The 19,058-nt window shown below is 43.0% G+C and overlaps 6 protein-coding genes across 6 annotated transcripts; 3 read left to right on the forward strand and 3 right to left on the reverse strand.

The window, feature by feature from the left end:
- Positions 1-3,229: 3,229 nt before the first annotated feature.
- On the forward strand, positions 3,230-7,126 carry PUMCH_001435 (uncharacterized protein; the record flags this gene model as incomplete). Its single annotated transcript, XM_063020485.1, has 1 exon — positions 3,230-7,126. The coding sequence occupies one exon, from the start codon at positions 3,230-3,232 to the stop codon at positions 7,124-7,126; it is 3,897 nt and encodes a 1,298-aa protein (XP_062876555.1).
- Positions 7,127-7,510: 384 nt separating this feature from the next.
- On the reverse strand, positions 7,511-8,422 carry PUMCH_001436 (uncharacterized protein; the record flags this gene model as incomplete). The annotated part of the gene is made up of 1 exon (XM_063020486.1): positions 7,511-8,422. One exon carries the CDS (start codon positions 8,420-8,422, stop codon positions 7,511-7,513), a length of 912 nt encoding a protein of 303 aa, XP_062876556.1.
- Positions 8,423-8,734: 312 nt separating this feature from the next.
- On the reverse strand, positions 8,735-11,518 carry PUMCH_001437 (uncharacterized protein; the record flags this gene model as incomplete). Its single annotated transcript, XM_063020487.1, has 1 exon — positions 8,735-11,518. The coding sequence occupies one exon, from the start codon at positions 11,516-11,518 to the stop codon at positions 8,735-8,737; it is 2,784 nt and encodes a 927-aa protein (XP_062876557.1).
- Positions 11,519-12,162: 644 nt separating this feature from the next.
- On the forward strand, positions 12,163-13,818 carry PUMCH_001438 (uncharacterized protein; the record flags this gene model as incomplete). The annotated part of the gene is made up of 1 exon (XM_063020488.1): positions 12,163-13,818. The coding sequence occupies one exon, from the start codon at positions 12,163-12,165 to the stop codon at positions 13,816-13,818; it is 1,656 nt and encodes a 551-aa protein (XP_062876558.1).
- Positions 13,819-14,796: 978 nt separating this feature from the next.
- Positions 14,797-15,129, forward strand: PUMCH_001439 (uncharacterized protein; the record flags this gene model as incomplete). Its single annotated transcript, XM_063020489.1, has 1 exon — positions 14,797-15,129. The coding sequence occupies one exon, from the start codon at positions 14,797-14,799 to the stop codon at positions 15,127-15,129; it is 333 nt and encodes a 110-aa protein (XP_062876559.1).
- Positions 15,130-15,820: 691 nt separating this feature from the next.
- Positions 15,821-16,309, reverse strand: PUMCH_001440 (uncharacterized protein; the record flags this gene model as incomplete). Its single annotated transcript, XM_063020490.1, has 1 exon — positions 15,821-16,309. The coding sequence occupies one exon, from the start codon at positions 16,307-16,309 to the stop codon at positions 15,821-15,823; it is 489 nt and encodes a 162-aa protein (XP_062876560.1).
- Between the last annotated feature and the right edge of the window lie 2,749 nt (positions 16,310-19,058).

The raw sequence follows: 19,058 nt of genomic DNA on the forward strand, positions 1-19,058 counted from the left end.
ATTTTCTTCGACTAATGAGGTAATTCTTTCGCCAATTTAGAGAATCGGGAAAGATATTGATGCGCACTCTCGTTTTTTCCCCAAACGTATATTGGTGGACTTGTCAAAGTGTCGAGGTTGGCGGTGTGTTTGCCCGTGTTTCCCCACCACATTCCGACTTTGTTGTTCACTCCCAAGATTTAGTTTGAAGGGGTTCACGACACCTTGAAGGAGCCGGAAGGGATTTTTCAAACAGTACAGTATCGATGAAAGGTGTGTGCAGTGTTCTTCCGTAGAGATGCACTTAGTTGCAGCGAAAGGGGGCAGAAGGACGCGGATTGGAATGTTGAAGGAAATAAAGTTGATTTAGAGATCCAAAACAACCATCTCCATTCCTTTGTTTTTTTGAGACGCGCAAAAAGTTTGTCTTTTAGTAAGGGTCTTCTCCTATCCTTAAATCTGCACCATGCAAGTAATTAATGCGGTGCAAGGCCACGGGCGGCGCCTAAGTTTTGGGGGTTGGGCCACCGGATAATGGACGGCACCTCTGGAAATTCTGAAAGTTTCATATGCGTATGATTGAGATTTTGGAGGAGAAATGGTTTTGGCGTTTACGATTTCGAGTGCCTGACAGAAACACTTTAAGTAACACAATGTGGAGACATTGGTGTGATTGGTGAGTGTAAATTTATGGGTGAATGTAGATTGATTGGCGGAAGTGGATATATTTTTCCATCAATGCCTAGATTATTTTCACGCAAGAAAACCTGCGAGAAGAAGTTCCGACTCGGACCCTGTATGAGATGCCTACACTATGTATAACATAACCATACAAGGACCGAAGAAGAGCAGGTTTCGGAAATGAATAAGAATTTGACTCTTAATAAGAACTCTTCAAAGTCTGTACTCATGAGATGTGTGGACTCAAGTTGAGATCTGCAAGAATCTGTAGACTCGCTAAATACTAGGTACATGAATTTTGGTGAACAGACTCACAAAGCCACAGCTACAAAAAGGGTGTGTATGTTTATTTATGTATGACTATGTATGACTATGTATGACTCTAGTAAAAATTGGGTCGAGAAATTCCCTGATTCTCATCATTCCATAAAAAGGTGTCAGAATCCACCATGGTCAGCGCCGACGTAGTTTCGCATGAACATTATCATTGGTGCCAATTCTCGAAAGACCGCAGCTCACAATTTGAAATTCTTAAATTGTTTGTATTTTGTACATATCCTTGGGACTGAGACATTCAGGACTGGCCCTTTCTCCGACTTGTCTGGTTGAGACTCAAGGAAAACAGCTCGAGTCTGAAGACGGAACATTGTATATTGAAAATACCATCTCTCTAGCTAGCAAAAAAATAATAATATTTTTTCTACTACATGGTTCTTCAACAATCTCAGGACCATCACGACTGGTTCCAGGAAATAAATCGGTGTCTGTGCCGAAGGTGTCTTTTAGATCAGTGATATGGATCAAATCTACTATTATAACTCAAGAACTTGAAGTTCTTGCTCTTGGCACCTCTATATTTGATTAAGGTATCTATAACCCTGGTCTGGTTCCCCATACATAGAAGGTAAATGTGATGGCTGGAACGAAAATATATGGAAGCACTTCCCGAATCTGACCTAGAAATTCAAGTTACAAGATCAAGAGACTTGTATGGCTGGAAAATAAAGACGGGCAGCTACGTTCACGAGGAATAATACAGCTATCTCAGTAAAGCTTCCCAAGCGAGAAACCCTGGAAGTTTCTCTTGTATGAGGTCAAAACACTTCTTAAAATACTCTCAATAACTTTTAAATGCTACATGCCATGATATACTCAATCTCTTTCGTGAACACATTCAAACTCCGACTGATCAACCCTGGTAATACGTATACCTGAGCATTTAGTAGCCAAAATAAAGCTCTTTAGAGAAGCAGATATTCCTAGTGGAATTACCACAACATCGAAACACAAACAAGTGCAATTGATAGCAAAGAAGTAGTAGGGATAGTGTTCCAAAAAAATCAGCTTTCGGTTGCGGCCATATCAAGTGGAAAATACTGTTTCCCGTCCGATCAACGTTAGTCAAGCCACTTAGAGCCACACTGAGTAATGCAGTGGGAGACCATGTGTGAAATTGTGGTGCTGCAATCTTTTCAATTTTTTTCGAGAGATATAATCATTATTCTACACTCTGAATAGCATCCCTTGACTTCATTTGAATTTATCGGGTCTATTGATGTGATATGGTGATTTGTAGAGTTTACCGGAATACTCGTAAATAAAGAAAGCCGAAAATGGGAGAGTTGAGGAGATCGCTGTATAGATCTCATTTCTATGGTTTGAACATAATAGATCCCTAGATAGCTCTTTGTTAACAATCCCAACTGCTTCCAACATAGCTCCTTCTTCCCACTGAAATTCACAGTGTGCTGAATGTGTCACTTTTGAAACCAAAATCGATCCGTTCTTTGTCATTCGTTCTTCCATATGTTAAATCAGTCCCTTTCGAAAGCGATATGACTCAAAGATCTGTTTCTGAGATTCAGATCTTACAATAATGTTTGCGCTACTGGCTTGGAGATCCAGCTTGGCGATTCCGATAGTAGCCTAAATTATAGACAACAAAAATATTCCATAATTAATTCACATTTTCAAATTGTGAAATTAGAATTTGTTCTTAATTTCGTCATAGCACAGGTGAACTCATCCTCCCTTCTTCTTATCCATACTCACTCTAGTGTAAAAAATTGATACTGATATCACCTTGAACACAAAAAATTATAAATTTTCATTCCTTGACAATTTTCATCCCAGTGATCTTGTATTCGTGAGTTTGCATCAAAGAACATCACGTGAGTAGTCACGTGCTTCCTCGATCATCAATCTTCCTCTCCTTGTAGCTATTACCAATCTCTAATTCTTTCCAAGAGCCACATTTTTGCCACATTTTTTGGCTTCACAAACCACATATCTGCTCAATTGTGCTGTAGAATTTGATCCGCGCAAGAATTGTGAAAATCGGACCAGAACTCGCGGAACTAGATCGACTGCTATCTAGACTGATTTGCTTCGACAGCGATATCTGCCACAATTAGGCTCCCTTGCGGCAAAAGTCTATCAATTTCAACAAAGATAGTTGTGATAAAAGCATAGGTGCTTTTTTCTGGGAAACTTTGGCAAATTTCGTTGATATTTTTCCTATTAAAGTAAAGCAACCAACTCTCGATAAGAACACCCATCCCCATATACAATGGACGTCTCGGACGCAGAAATGGATATCCAAGAGGTTGCAAGTCCAGTATTGCACGGCCAAGCTGCACAGAACGACAGAAATGGCACAGGTGTGAATGGATACGATAATCCCGAAATACCCAAAAATAGCCATGATCGGGCCGGCGATGCAAGCCTGAAGACTACCACAGGCATTCGCAGTGGCGCTATTCCCACCGATCCGGATTTTGCCAGTCGGATCATAAAACCCATTCCGGATTTTCCCGTGGCCGACCAAACTCACTATGTGTGGGAAATTAGCGACTGGAATACCACGCGGCGCTCACAAAAGGTCCAGAGTCCCATGTTCGAGTGTGGTGGCTGTAAGTGGCGCATTACTCTTTTTCCCAGATCCAACGCCGAAGCTGTGTCCTTGTATCTTGAGCCTCAATCTCCCGCTAAGCTTAGACAGGTGGAACTTGCGGCTGCAGCTGTAAAGGGCACCAAAACAGACGTCGAACCGGCGGATGCAGACCAGAAACAGGAGGACAGTAAATGGTATGTCTGTGCTCAGTTTGCACTTGACATTTGGAACCCAGAGAATGCTAGCGCACATATCCCCAATACTGCCCACCATCGATTCACATCTAGGGAACAAGACTGGGGGTTTTCAGCATTCATTTCTCCTCGTGAGCTCACAGCTCGAGGCATTATGCTGGACAACAAAGTAAACATATCTGCATGCGTACGAGTCCTTGATGACTCGTGTACTGGAGTGTTATGGGGTGATTTTGCAGGATATGATTCCAAAACAAGCACAGGATTTGTTGGTTTAAACAATCAAGGTGCCACATGCTACCTCAATCTGCTTTTGCAGCTGTACTTTGTCACGGGAGCGTTCAGAGCGCTAGTTTATGAAATCCCAACTGATTCTGAGGATTCATCTCAGAACAAACATGCTGACACACTTGTCAATGGGTCGATTGTCAATGCTATTCGTGATCTTAATATCATAGATGGACATGCAGTGACTGATGTGGTAGCCCAATTGAGCAATGCAAAACCTCCTGAGGAAAATGCAAAGTCCTCCCCCGACAAGGCTGCCTTAAAGCGCGCTCGTATTGTGGCATTAGCTATGCAACGTGCCTTCGCGCATATGCAACTGGAAACATCTCCTGTTTCGACTTTAGAGGTCACCAAATCCTTTGGATGGGACTCTTCCGATGCCTTTACTCAACACGACGTTCAAGAACTCAACCGTATTCTCATGGATAAGCTTGAGCTGGCAATGCTCGGCTCTCCGGTCCAAAACAGGCTCAACTCACTTTTTGTGGGTGCTATGAAGTCTTACGTAAAGTGTGTCAATGTCCAATATGAATCCTCGCGTGTCGAGCCCTTTTGGGATATTCAATTGAATGTGCGAGGCTTGCAAAATTTGCAGGAATCCTTTAAGAATTATGTGGAGCCCGAACTCTTGAGCGGTGACAACAAATACGATGCTGGCGAAGAACACGGCTATCAAGATGCAAAGAAGGGTGTGCACTTTCAGTGGTTCCCACCTGTCCTTCACTTGCAGCTCAAAAGGTTCGAGTATGATTTCATGGTAGATGATCTCGTCAAGATTGATGATTTGTACGAGTATCCAGACCTGATTGATTTGAGCTCCTACTTAGGAGACGTTCCTGATTCCATCCGCAATCAAAATTGGGTTTACAAATTGCATGGAGTGTTGGTGCATCAGGGAACTGTCTCAAATGGTCATTACTATGCCATGTTGAAGCCTTTTGGCGAAACGAAAGAAGGAGAGACCGGCTGGTTCCGTTTTGACGATGACAGGGTTTGGAAAGTCACATCTACTGAGGTGTTTCACGAAAACTTTGGAGCCCGCCAGCTCTCCCCGCAAGTCTTGCGCAATCTGTCTCGCTCAGAACAACAAGAGTATTATCTTCGTAGAGCTACATCGGCGTACATGTTGGTATACTATAGAGAGGAGGCTTTGCCAACCATTTTACCCAACACTGAAATTGTTGTTCCTAGTCATGTCAGAGCGCAGATCGAAGCAGAAAAGGAAGCTACTCTTGCTCGATCCCGCCAGCGCATAGAAGCTCTCCATTACTTAACTGTGAATTTAGTAGCCGTCGATAATTTCAAGAAATATTCCGGCTTTGACATCTTCCCGGATCCAAGTCTCAAGAGGAGCCTGGGTAGAGTTGACTTCGATCCTGATAGCTATCCAGATCAGATCAAAGTTCGGAAAGATGCCAAGATTCGAGACTTGCTCCGCTTGATAGCAAATAAGTATGGCTACGACTCAGAAGCGGATTTCCCTTTCTCCGTGTATCCATTGAAGCCACGCGCAAACAAAACTTCTCGCCCTGAGTCATTGATTTCGGAGGATGCTATGAACGAAACCGTCATGAGTTTTTATTTGAAACACTTCAAGAAACGTGGCGAAGAAATGGTTCTTTTTGTGTATCAGCCAGAGAAAGATTTGATGGCTGGATCCAAAGATGAACTAACCTCGTCTGCAAACGAAGAGGATGTGATTTTATTTCTCAAGTACTACAATGCCGATACAAATGAAATCACTGGGTTATCCTATGTTTCTACAAAGAAGTACACTGTGCTTTCACAGCTTTTACCTCTTGTCAATGCTGCTTTGCATCTTCCAGCTGGATCAAATTTGGATCTTTTGGAGGAGGTTTCAAATGTTCGTATCGAACCCTTACAAGCAGATTTGACCGTTGAAAAAAATGAGCTAGTTACAGGAGATATCATTACGGTGAGCTTGCCTGGACTCACCGATGCTGTTCATGAGAAGTACACTTTTCTACACACTAGAGTACGTGTGAGCATCAGTCCCAGCAAAATCACCGAGGAGAATGACTTTATTGTTAGTTCCCCTGTAGTCGCTGATCCACCTGCACCGATAGAAATGTGGATTTCGAGCGCCTGGACATACGAAGAACTTGCCAAAAGCGTAGCTTCTCAACTCCACGAAAATGTTAATCCCGACCATTTACGTCTCTTCCTCGTCGAGCAGGATCTTGACGGAGACTCTGAAGACGGCGAGAGTCAGATTGCAAAACGGTATCCTCTTCCCAGCACTGTGAAATTGCATCAAGTATTCTCCAAGTTACATGCCGCTGGCACTACCCACCTCGAATATGAAGTGCTTTCAGTTCCATTACTAGAGTATGAAAGCATGCGCAGCATAAATGTTCATTGGCTATCTACAGTTTTGAATCCACAGCTGATAAGAGTGTTCATTTCCAAGACCAGTACTGTTGGTGATGTGATAAGCAAGGTTATCGAGGACTTGAGCTTACCGAAGGAGCTTTGGGGTGGTATTTTGGCATGGACATCTGTGATGTTCAAGTACGGGGATCTCATGAAATTCGACATGAGCATTGAGGAGATTCCGGCAAATGCAGACTTGTGCTGCGGTTACTTCCCGATTGAGGTCAGTATTCTCGTCGATTACAACATGTACAAGCCCTATACTTCGAATGGAACCTCGGCAGCTGTTAGCAAAAATCTTGGCCCAGAATTCGATTTTGTGCACGCTAATGAGGTGAAAAAATGTGAACAGCACGAGAAATCGCTCAATTTTATACCTGTTTTCCACTTCCAAAAACTGACCACATATGTGCACAGTGCTCCATTCATACTCATAGTTTTCCCAGGAGAAAAATGGCCTGAGACGGCTCGGAGATTGAGTCAAAAGCTTGGGCTTGATCCCAAAACCGCTTTTGACAAAATGCGCGTTGCTCTTGCCGATGAAAATGACAAGGGCAGGTATCTTGAATTGAACACCGACATGGTGTTGTTTGACGAAATCAAAAGACATGACTCCTCGGTTTCTTTGGCTTTAGATCATCGTGAACGTAATCCTCGGCGTTCATATGCGCAAGAGAAAGGTATTTCCATTGGTTGAGACTCATTCAAGGTTTAGACCTTGGACTGTCAAGTGAATACGTAGCGAGAAAGATACATCATGCCAGTTAAGTCATACTTTAATGAATGCCTACATTTGGATCAAGGTATCGTCATTTGTAAATCCTTCTTAGTTAGATCGTAAAATCGTCTCGAATAAATCTGAACCCAAGGTTTACCTCAATGAGGTGCCGCTAGTTTGCTTGTACATTCGACCCTAAATATAGCAGCAACGACAATAGCCGTGTTGAACAAATGGTCAAAGAGAAAGGTCGAAATGAGACTATGCAAGGTCAAGAATTAGCCATGTTCGACGGCGCATCTACGCATGGCTTTCGATAACGTGGAAACTGAATATTACTTGTTTTGGCTTTCCTCAAGCAGGTCAAGTCACCTTCTGTCGCTTTGCCTTCATTGCGCGCATATCTGTAGAACTCAATTTGCCCTTCCAATTGTTCTCTGCATTGCCTTCTCCCCCCACGACATCAGCGCATACGACTTTAAGCAATCTGTACCCCCTCTCTCCTCTCCTGGCATTGACAAACTCCGCTCCCAGCCTTGTTTCCTGGCTGATGACTAGGGCATCGATATGGTCGATGTAACCAGTGGGGCCACAAATATCGTTGATTTGATAGATCTCAAATCGTTGCCTAGGTGACATGATCATCTGAAGAAAGTCACATACCGACTTCATCCGCACCGATAAAGGCTCCAAAAACTCGCGATACTTCTTCAGCTTCAACAATTCATCCCCAGTCACACCTACAATGATTTTACTGCCTGCGCATAAGGCTGTGAGCAGCAAAAGGATCTTGTGGCCATCATGGAGATGGTCAAAAGTGCCACCAACTGCTACACATGACGCCGAGCCCAAATCGATAGATTCCGAGACAAGTGCGATATCGTTCAGATCGGCTTTCTTCAAAGAATCCGATTGAAGCGGCCCCTCGTCCGTTTTCGAGATGTTCTCTAGATTTGTGTGCAATTCTATGAAGCCATCGTCGATTCCCTCCACGACATGCCCCGCAAGCTTGAATTTCGCGGCGTAGTTTCGATCTAGAGGCCTAAACAAGACATTGATATCGAACTCATGGTCAAATCCAGCATCCAGGATGTGCACTCGTAACTCCGAGTAGATCTGCAGAAGTATGGACGCCAATTGTGCCGATGTGTGTACCGGGCTCGTGACCAATACGTCACATCCAGTGTATTCCTGGGACCATTGTTTTATGATGTCATTGTAGAGCTGCGAATTGCCGATTTGGGCTTCCTGGAGTGCTATTAATACATACGTCATAGTAGTATGTGGGGTGTTTCAGGTGCGAATATGAAACACAAATATGTAGGAGAAGAAAAGAAATTGATTTTCAGGTATATAAATAAACCTCAAAAAAATAAGATTTTGGTTTTCACAGTGTGTCTGCTTCATTATATTTCTGTGTGATTTTTTCTCTAAGTATCCATTCGTCTGTGATTATCTAATTTGCAGCCATTCGAAGACGGCCTAGAATGCCCTGAATGACTATCTACTGTTTTCGCTTTCTTTTTTGGGCTTCAATTTGCTTTTCTATGTACATTAGCGCAAACTGAAGTCCCGATTCTTGGTTCTTTAGTCAGATGTGGAAGTAGATCCACTCATGATGGGAGACTCTTTGTCTTTCGTGGCATCAGTGACGGCATCTGGCTTTTTCTGCGCATTTTTGACTAGTTTTGCCTCTTCAGTAAGTACGTTCTCGGCAGTGGTATCCCTGCCCTCTCCCAAACGGTAGATTTTCCATTGCAAGGCCCTCAATTTCTCCTCAACGCCCGCTTTATCGCCATCTAGCTTGAAAATGTCCTGCAAGTAGACGAAAAGTTTCTTTTCCTTGGTGTTGAGCTCTGCTTTACGTTTGAGTTGATCGTAAACGTAATCCACCGATTTGGTCACCGCCTTCACGTGTAAATCGGTATTATCCGGCTTGACAAGCTTTTTCGGTATATACAATGGAATGGCTGCGAAAACCATTTGTTCGTGCACTTTGTAGCAATTAGGGTGTGTCTCTGGAGCGTCCAACCATGTCACGTCGTAAATACGATTCATGAGATTATCCAATGATTTGATAATCTCAGCAGCAGGTCTCTTCATGCCTATCCATGCAACAATACACTTTATGAGAACAGCAACATTTTCAGAAAGGTCCTTGAGCTGTTTGACCGAAAGTGACTTCTTCGGGGTGTTGTCAGAAACATTGCGCTGAACGTTGGATGCAAGTGATGTGGCGCGGTTAAGGTCATTGTAGGAGTAAATCTCTCTATTCAAAATGGAGAAGATTGAGTTAAAGGTCTTTTCTCTAACATCAATAGCACTGGATGATCCATAGCATGCAGCTGCAAAGAGCTCGAGGGCAAATCTTGTGGGACTAGAGGCTTTGGGGAAATTATCTTCAATTTTGTAGATGAAGTCCTCTAACAATACCACATCGATTAGGTCAGAAGATGCCTGTTCACTGGTGTCAGGGCAGCCCTGGTTGTTCTTTACAAATCTCACTGCTGTTCCTGATTGAGGGGCCAAAATGTGCTTCTCAGCATAAGGATAGTGTTCGAAGCCATTTTTATGGACCAGAGCTAGATCAATTGGAACGCCTCCCCACTTATTCAAGGCGTACCATACCGCCAAATGAAATTCGTTGAAGCGACCCATTTTGATCAAACTCTCGAGAAAATGTCTGAGCAAAAACTTGTTGATGTGATATTTGTCTTTCGAGATGTTTTGTGGAGGATGTTTTACTCCTTCCTTGCCTTGTGTCTTCACATACAATCGGCGCTGTTGCTCTTTCCTAATAACTTCCAATGGAACTCTGGTGAAGTCAACAAGGGGCTTGGTCTTATTCGAGTACGTTGCAGCGGTTTTATTCTTCGAGAATGGCCATGGAGGAAATACTACTTGGGGATTCAAGTCCTCGTAAGCCAATTCCTGCAACACTGAGCCTGGCTGTAATTCCTTTGGAACAGGTGGTGCCATCATGCGCTCAAGAGTTTTGGACTCGACTTCACGTTGAGGCGGAATAGAGTGCAAGTTAGGAGTTTCTACTGTGTCTTCTTCAACTTTCCCTGTGAGGACGTACAGTGTTAGATCACGAGTCTCGGGTACCCAAGCTTGAAGATAGAACAAAGCTCTTTGCAAGTATGTGTAGTTTGGACCCTTTTTACCCGAGGCACCTGTGCCAAATGCATTATTAGTGAAACATGAGACAAGAGTTGACAAGAACACACGGTCAATTTCCACTTTGTGGAAGTAAGAAGCAGTGCGGTACTTTTTCAATAATTCTGGGTTGAGCTGTACGTCCTCTTTTTTAGGAGGAACAGGCGGAAGGGCTGCTTCGACAAGTTTCAAAAGAACCGTCTCGGCAATCTGCACCATCTGAGCCTGTATTTCGTATAACTTAATCACACGCGCTTTTGAGGTGAGCTTACGATCAGCTTGGATTTCGTTGGCACGATCGACATATAACTTTTTCGTACCATTAAGGAAGATTGTAAATGTGTGTGTATCTGGCTTAACGCCAACCTGCAAATAGCGGTCAAAGAAACTCCATGCATACTTCTGGTTTTCATCGTAGCACTTCACTAATAGCTTGAGCGCGGCATTGAAAATGTCTGTCCTTTTAGGCATCTTCTCTGAAGACACGGACTCAAAGACCTTCTCTGCCACATCCTTGGGAACCAGCCCAGCCTGATACAGATCAGCCAAACCGCTGAAATAGATGACATGCGAATAAGGAGTGGTTGGTATACGCCATTTGGAGCGTGTGCTCATGATTTTGTTGGCAAGCTTGATATCTTTCTTCTCCAAACTCCACTGCAAAATGGCATTCATACCTACGGCACCATTTTCGCCTGCCATGCGGCACAACTCCATGGCTCTATCGGGAGCGTTGTCGAACTGTAGAAGCTTAATGACGTCCTGAGTTACAAAATACAGATCCTTGATAGAGGTAGGCAGGACACCCATCAAGACCATCAATATACGATCGTCGATACGTTTGCGAGTGACTTCTTTGACTCCTGACAACGCCTCGAAGAGCTGCTTCGAGGTCTGTTTGTACATGCCAATATCGTTGGGCTTCAACTTCCCAACCTGGATTTGTTCTCCATCCTTCGTCTGAAGAGGCACTGCGTCATACTTCAGACGCAAAAGAAGAAGCGCTTTATGGACACCAATTCCGTTTTCTCGCGCAGCCTTTTTTGCCACTTCTGTTTTGCGTAGGTTCCGTCTCTTGATCTGATCATCAGAGTATCTCTTGATTTCTCCAGTCTCAACGAAGTTTTCGAGCTTCCATTGAATATGGGAGTTTTGTGCGGGACGAAGTATCGTCTGGGAAAAGTTTCGGCCTGAGAGTCGCAGTATTCGCATAGTTATGGGGAATATGGTTTATACTGGTAGGCATCTCATCTCATCGCACCCCACATTTCGAGATACAGAGATTTTTTGGAAAAGATTTGAAATTTTGTTTTTGTTTTGAATATTGATATGGCTTTATATTCGTAAATGGCTATTTCTCCAAATTATTTGATCTCGTATTGATGTTGTATGAGGCTTAGAAGAATAGGGATTGAGAGGTCAGCAACGCTAACTAAGGTCTTGTATCTCAGAGAATCGTAAGTCAAAAAAGAGAACCGAATTAGAAACAAATGCTTATATAAGTTTTCTTAAAAGCTCATGTCCTGGCGGTATAGGAAGCAAATGTGTGGACCGATCAGCACAGAAACGGCTGAATAGAAAGTGAAAATCCCTCAACTAATAAAAAAATTCTATGTAGATTTCCTTGCTCAGAACCCCGCTTCCTCATCACACCAAATTATCGTTCTTTCGGTGTAGTCCATTACTGTAGACTACGAAACCGAGACCAAGTATTCTCATAAATTTATTGATAAGACCTAAATGAACGAAAAAAAAAAAACTGGTTTTACATTCGTTTTGCTCCGAAACTCGCAAATTCTTTACGGTTCATCCTCCCTCATCTCCCCCGCATTTCGCTATCCACCTCTCAACTACTGATGAACCAAAAAGAACACTGGGAAACGCTACGAAGCTCGATCCAGAAGTCAATCGACAGCCTCACAGTCGAAAACGTACAGGTTGTTTCCAAAGAACTTCTCCTGGTAAACATTCTCCGCGGCCAAGGCCTTTTTTGTCGGTATCTCATCGAGAAGGCTCTTCCAAATCCAAAAAGATGCCCTGAATACGCTTCTTTGGTCAGTGTAATTAATTCACAGTTTCCAGAAATAGGAGAGCTTCTAGGGGTCCGTCTAGCTGTTCTCTTTAAAAAGTTCTACGTGGACAATGAGTATCTGAAAGTAACCTCATCTATTGCGTTCATCTGTGAACTCACACTACAAAATGTATTAAGCGAGGTTTTGACGCTACAAATACTTCAAGTTCTATTGGATAAGCAGCCATCTCCGGACTCCGTGCGTGTTCTGGAACAGATCTTGCTTCGTGTCGGAGGAAGGCTTTTGGAGACATCAAATGCGGCAGCGAACGTGGTTTTTGATCGACTTCGGATGTTGTTACAATTGGGCAAATTTAAAGGTGCTACTTTGAGGCGGATCGGCGAACTTTTGCGCTCGCGGCGTGATGGGTTGACTCTGAAATTAGACCCCAGACTTGATGTCGTTCCAGAGGAAGACAAAGCATGCTGCTTGGTTGACATTACCGGAGAACTAGATCCACAAACGCATCTCAATTATTTTAGAGAGGACCCGGAGTTTGAAGATACCGAGAGGCAGTATGAAGAGATGAAATCAGAGTTTTGGCCTGAGGAAGAAAGCGCTGTTGAAGTGATCCAGGAGCAGCCACAGGTAGAGGAAAAAGTCACAGATATGACTGATGCACAACTCATTCAAAACCAGAAATCCATTTATCTCACCATCATGTCCAGTATGTCTGCCGATGAGGCGGTGCACAAGCTTATGAAGTTGCAACGCCGAGAGAAATTGGATGATGAAGTGCTTATAGATATGATTGTCAAGTGCTGTGCACAAGATAAGACTTATTCAAAGTATTTTGGGGTCATTGGCGACAAAATATGTCGCATGGGTCCCAAATGGCAAAGAACAGTCTCGAAGCAGTTCTGTGAGAAATACGACACCATCTTCCAATTTGAAGGCCCTCAGCTTCGCAACATCGGTAAGTTTTTTGGCCACTTGCTCGCTTCTGATGTCCTCTCGTTGCCAGACACATTGGGTCACATATCCTTGACTGAGAGTGAGACGACGAGCGCAGGCCGTGTGTTCATCAAATTCATCTTTCAGGAAATGATAGAAGAATTGGGAGTTGGAGAGGTACAAAAAGTGCTTGATGATCCCGCCGTCCGTAGCCATCTCAGGGGCTTGTTGCCTGTCACCAACGTGACTACTGCTGACCAAGACCATATCATGTTTTCCATCAACTATTTTACAGCCATTGGATTGGGTGTGTTGACCGAAGAGATGCGTGAGGTGCTAAAGAATTTGCCCGAAGAGCCACGAGGTCGTAAGCGGTCCAGAAGAGGCTCGGGGTCTCTGGCGCTGGGCTCTTATTCGAGGTCAAGTTCCTATTCGAGATCCAGGTCTGGCTCGTACTCGAGATCGAGATCTGGCTCATTTTCGAGGTCCCCATCAAACTCAGGATCTTTTTCCAGATCTCCTTCCAGAGATGGATCTACGGGTTAAACAACGAGATACATCCCATGCGAACACTCTGCAATCAACATCAAATGTGGGCGCCCTAAATTTGACACTGGGCGGAAACACTCACTTTTTAGCTAAGATGTGGACACTCTAATTCTAAACCTAGGCGGTAACACCCTACATCTACATCTAAATTTAGGTGTCACCATCCTCCTTTAAATCCTGAGTTTGTACACTGAAGTCTCACCTTATGTGTTCAATGCTAGTCGCTCATTTCTCAAAATCTATTTGTCCCAATAGAGCTGAACAGATACACTAATCAATCTATAGAGCTATTCCTGTGGAATCGAATATTACACACAATCCCAATCAAAGTACTGGTCATCTCTACGCCACCGGACCAAACAGTGATCGCATTCCCGCATTGGCAATATCTACGACTCCATAGATCTATGATCTCGGAGTTATTCTGCCGGCGGAACTCCATATAGCACGGAAAGAACGGTAAGGAATCCTGGAGAATCGACTCGAGAATTTCGCAAAATATTTCAGTATTCCGTAAAACAATTCCTCCATTCTTTCAAATGGGCCAACTCGTTTTTATATCCTGCCGATTGCAGATTGTGTATGCGTTGGCTGCAATTCGTGCAAGGTCTGTTCCTGCAGGTGACGTGTCCGAAGCAGGGTGAATTGTTATTGTCGGAGATATCGCCGCCGATAAAACCCACGATTTCTCCGTCCAGAGTAGCCAAATGGATCGGATTTTTGGAACATCTGACAATTCAACCCTGTCGCTCGAAATTTGCTGTCTCATTTCTCGCTAAAATTCATTCTCCGTCTGCTTATACCACTGTTTAACTTCCAGAAGGGTTGCTCACGTGATCCGCAGCAGCCAATGGCCATCCTCCGAAAACCAATCTGCCGGTTTCTTCCATCGCGACCCCAGGTATATAAAGACACTGATGTCCCGCTCCACAGCACCCCTCGTTTTTTTCCAATTACACATACATACACATAAAAATGCCAGCTCCATTCGAAAAAGGTAACGAGGCCAAGGGTGCCACTCTCTTCAAGACCAGATGTTTGCAATGTCACACCGTTGAGGAGGGCGGACCAAACAAGGTCGGTCCAAACTTGCACGGTATTTTCGGCAGAAAGTCTGGTCAAGCTCCAGGTTTCTCTTACACCGATGCCAACAAGAAGAAGGGTGTCACTTGGGGTGAGCAGACCATGTCTGACTACTTGGAGAACCCAAAGAAGTACATTCCAGGTACCAAGATGGCCTTCGGTGGTTTGAAGAAGCCAAAGGACAGAAACGACTTGGTCACCTACTTGGTCAACGCCACCAAGTAAGTCATATTTATAGTTCGTGTATATATTCTAGACGCTAATGGAAGTTTATGAGAGAGTTTGTTGTAGAGTGATGTAGAGCTTTGGTGTGGGGGAGATCGTGTGAGTTGATCTGGATTGGGATGTGAATTGAATTCGTTTTAATCTGATTTATGAGAAATGATATGAAAGAGATTCTGATGGGTGTTAGTGCAGAAAACATACGTCGTGCTGCTTCTGTCAAGATCAATCGATGACAGAATGATTAAGTACCTGGTTATCTAAGTCGCATATGGCGATGTGACCAGGGGTTGTAACGTTTATTTTTGTTTATCGTTTCCTAGCTTAATTGCTTATAGGTCAGAATTTGATGCATTTGTGTACTATTTTATTGACTTACAAGAATCATCATCCTCGTGGTCTGCAACAAATGTGTTGTTGTGACTCAATCAGCGTCTCCATCATCTCTATCTTCGCAATACTGCAATGGAGCTGAAGTGCTAGATGTGTAAATGTCCAATACAATTAGAGACTTTGTGCCGATGCTAAGGCATAAAAGCGATAAAGATCAACGGAAGCAAACGAACAACTTGTGAAGCGGCGAAGCCATCGCTCTAAGACGATTGTCTCTCCATATCAATGCAAAGTATTTGTGCTCATGTGTGGATTAACGAACTGCAGTTCCTCCCGCTCAATGTCTCTCCTCTCGTAAGGCCTACAGACGAGCAATGTCGAACTCCACCTCAGTGATTCCAGCCATTTCCTTGGCCTTCTCGTCATAATCAAACCATTCGCCCTCTTCGAGATCAATCTCGTCGAATTTGGTATCTGTTTCTAAACCAGAACCTTCCCAGCGGCCCTCAGGCACAAAGCGCTTGAAATCAATGCCACGAGCATCGATCTCGAGGATCCGCGCCCACTCACCATTGTTGTCAGCGGTGATTTTCTCGGCGGTGCGTAGAATCAGTGCCGAATGTTCGCTTTTACATGCTTTACATCTGAACACAAAGCTGGCCTCCCCTCGCGAACCGGAGATTTCATGCTGCTCGAACCGATTGATTGAAACCGGTTTGTTGTGCTCCTCTCTACATTTGGTACATTCGATGATGAAAATGTACTCGTAGGGAGATTCTGCGTTGTCGAGTGGTTGGACGTTATTAAGGTGTTCAAGATAACCTTTGGCTTTAAGATAGAACTTTACCATGTTTATTATATAGTATTGTTTTGTATTAGAGAAAATTTGGCTGCCTTCTTATACCTTTGACTGGAAATTGAGTGGCGTTGGTTTGTGAAAGATAAAGAGCCGTAGTAGAATGTCTGCAGGATGGGAGTCACTGGCCAGGCGACGAAAATTGTTCTTATCATTGTATGACTCAAAATTTTTCATTTCTCGATGAGTTCTTTGACTGTTTGTTTGTTTTTTGTGTTCCTCGGTTCTCCGCGACTTCTCCTTATTCCTTTCTTCCCATCATGTATTCTACTGTAGTGTCTAATGTAGAGTCGATCCAATGACAGAGATAACATTCATCATATAAATGCTTACACTTTCATTTGCGCCTTTGCCCTCTCAGAATGTGTCCCGAAGTAATTTTAATGGGGCGAGAGATTTTTGAATGCAACTCGAGTCCAAATTGTAGGGTCCACTGAAGAAAGCCTTCTGTACTCTCGCTGAAAAAAATATATGACCAAGTCTCCTAATGGAAATCTAAGTTTATATCAATTCATTGAGATCGTATTGATCAAAAAATGTTTCTCAACTATCTACCTCCAAGGTCTCGTCGAAGGAGTTTGCACCGTGTCTAAAGAACATTGAAGGTCGAGCAATCAGAAGCCTGAAGAGTCGATTCAAAATGCTTCAGTTTAGATAACTGTATCAATTTTACATTTTTAGCATCATTTTTATAGTCGGGTTGTGCCGAAGGGTATCTGAGGAACCTCAAGCCTTTCAATCACATTTCCAAAAACAACTGGCAGAGCTTCTATTGATATCATAAAAATTCAACTTCCTTCTGACATTAATCTGCTATCTGTGTCAGTCGATCACTTCTGATACTTTCTCATGGTTGTTCATCCGAAATCGTTTATTGTGTTCTGTGCCAAGTTTGAAATTGTTGTCCAGGAAAACGTTCTATTTGACTTCGAACCATATGCTCTGTAGAAAGGCACGTGAAATTCAGGGATCTATGGATATAGTGTTTACTCTCGGGGCTTGTTTTTGGCGTTTTTATTTTCAAAATCTTCTCATGTTCTCTATCGAACTGAAATCCCTCAGAGCTTGGAGTCAATAATTGTTGGGAATGAGGAAAGGCGATGTTTGAATAGCCTGCAAGGATTGTGGTGAAGCTTCCAAAGAGCTTCTTTTTTCTCGAATTCAAAGCTTGAAAACATGATGATACAGACGTGCAACCATAAATTGTCGACTTGCGTTTCAAAAAAGAGACTTCCTCAGTTATTTGCAATTGAACTGCTATGTTGAGATGCGTATCATAGTTCCAGTAGGCCTTGATAGCAGCTCTTACATGAAATAGCCCATGTGACTAGGAGAAAGAGCTAGAATACAAAAATTGAAATCATTTTTCAACTATCTATTTATGCAGGCCTGCAATCATTTACATAGTTTTTGCATTTTGCACTCTCTTTCACATTGGGAATCGCCAAAGCACCTCCTATCTCGAGTAACTGAGAATTCATTGTAATTTCAGTTCTCACCAAATGATCTTCTCGGCCAAAAATGGTCATTCCGAAGAGAAGAGCAGCCACTCGAAGTGGTCTTTTGCAACTCGAAAGCGCAATTCGACTCTATGAATCTTGGAAGATTCATGGTTTGCATTGAATCAAATTGCGTGACTTTCCAGAAAGCAATTATTTATGGTTTGCAAACGGAGTCGGCGAATGTTTCATTTTCGAAAGAAGCAGTTCGAGACCTTGGCAACAGGACATTTAGTTTCATAACCATCCCATGAGAAAGCACCTTGTCCCTAAACATGTCGAATGTAATCAATCATAACTGCGTTTAAAATCGCGGTTTCAAGTCCAATTTGTCACCTATTTTTAGAAATTGACGAAAGGCTCAGTTGAAGTATCTCTAACAACCAAGTCTTTTATGAGTATGATTCATGAAGAAAACTTTTGGTATTTCACATTTCATTTGTGGGTATGGCCAGGATACAATTATCGGAGCACATTTTTCCAAAAATAAACATCTTTTCAGTCGAACACATATGTAATTGAAATGGGTTCGGATGCCCAAAGAAGTCTGGCCGGCGACATGCTTCTCTAATCTCTTGGCGAATCTGGCCGAAGTGAAATAGAGAGTACATATTCGTCACTGAAGTGTTTTCTTCTAGCAACTAGAGTGCTTTAGTATGAATGGTCCGTGGTTACGAATGCTGCAGCCTCAGACTTCGCGCACGAAGTGCCGAAAATTGAGTTAAGACAAATTGGGTTCCGCTCAAATTTTTGAGACTTCGACTGCTCGGAATTTTGGGAGAGAGAAGATGCATTCAAGAGTATTTCTCAATCCGAAGGTCTTCCAACTGGACACACTACAATAATCTTGGTCTAAACAAACAAGCTGACGACAAATACTTTCACTGCAACTTGGTATTCATTATACCACCTTGGTGCTTGCGATGATTTTTTGTGGAATAGGACAAACAGCTCAATTGTGTTGGTGGGGAATCCATCAAAATCTGAATCTGGTTAGAAACATACAATCCCTGTCGATATGACATATGAAACTTAACTTCATTGGTTATTGTTGTGATTTTTAAATGATTCTGATTACTTTTGTAGCTTTGAGTACAATTCATGATTTTTAAAAGAACTTTTAGGATATTGAATGGAAGTCGCATATCTCCATGAACTTACGAAACAACTGTTAACAGCCAAAGTTGACTCAGTTCCCTCAAATTTTTTCCAGTTTTTTATCAATTGATCTAACAAACTTTTTT

Source organism: Australozyma saopauloensis, chromosome 2, assembly GCF_035610405.1.
Source record: "Australozyma saopauloensis chromosome 2, complete sequence".
NCBI classification, from domain to species: domain Eukaryota; kingdom Fungi; phylum Ascomycota; class Pichiomycetes; order Serinales; family Metschnikowiaceae; genus Australozyma; species Australozyma saopauloensis.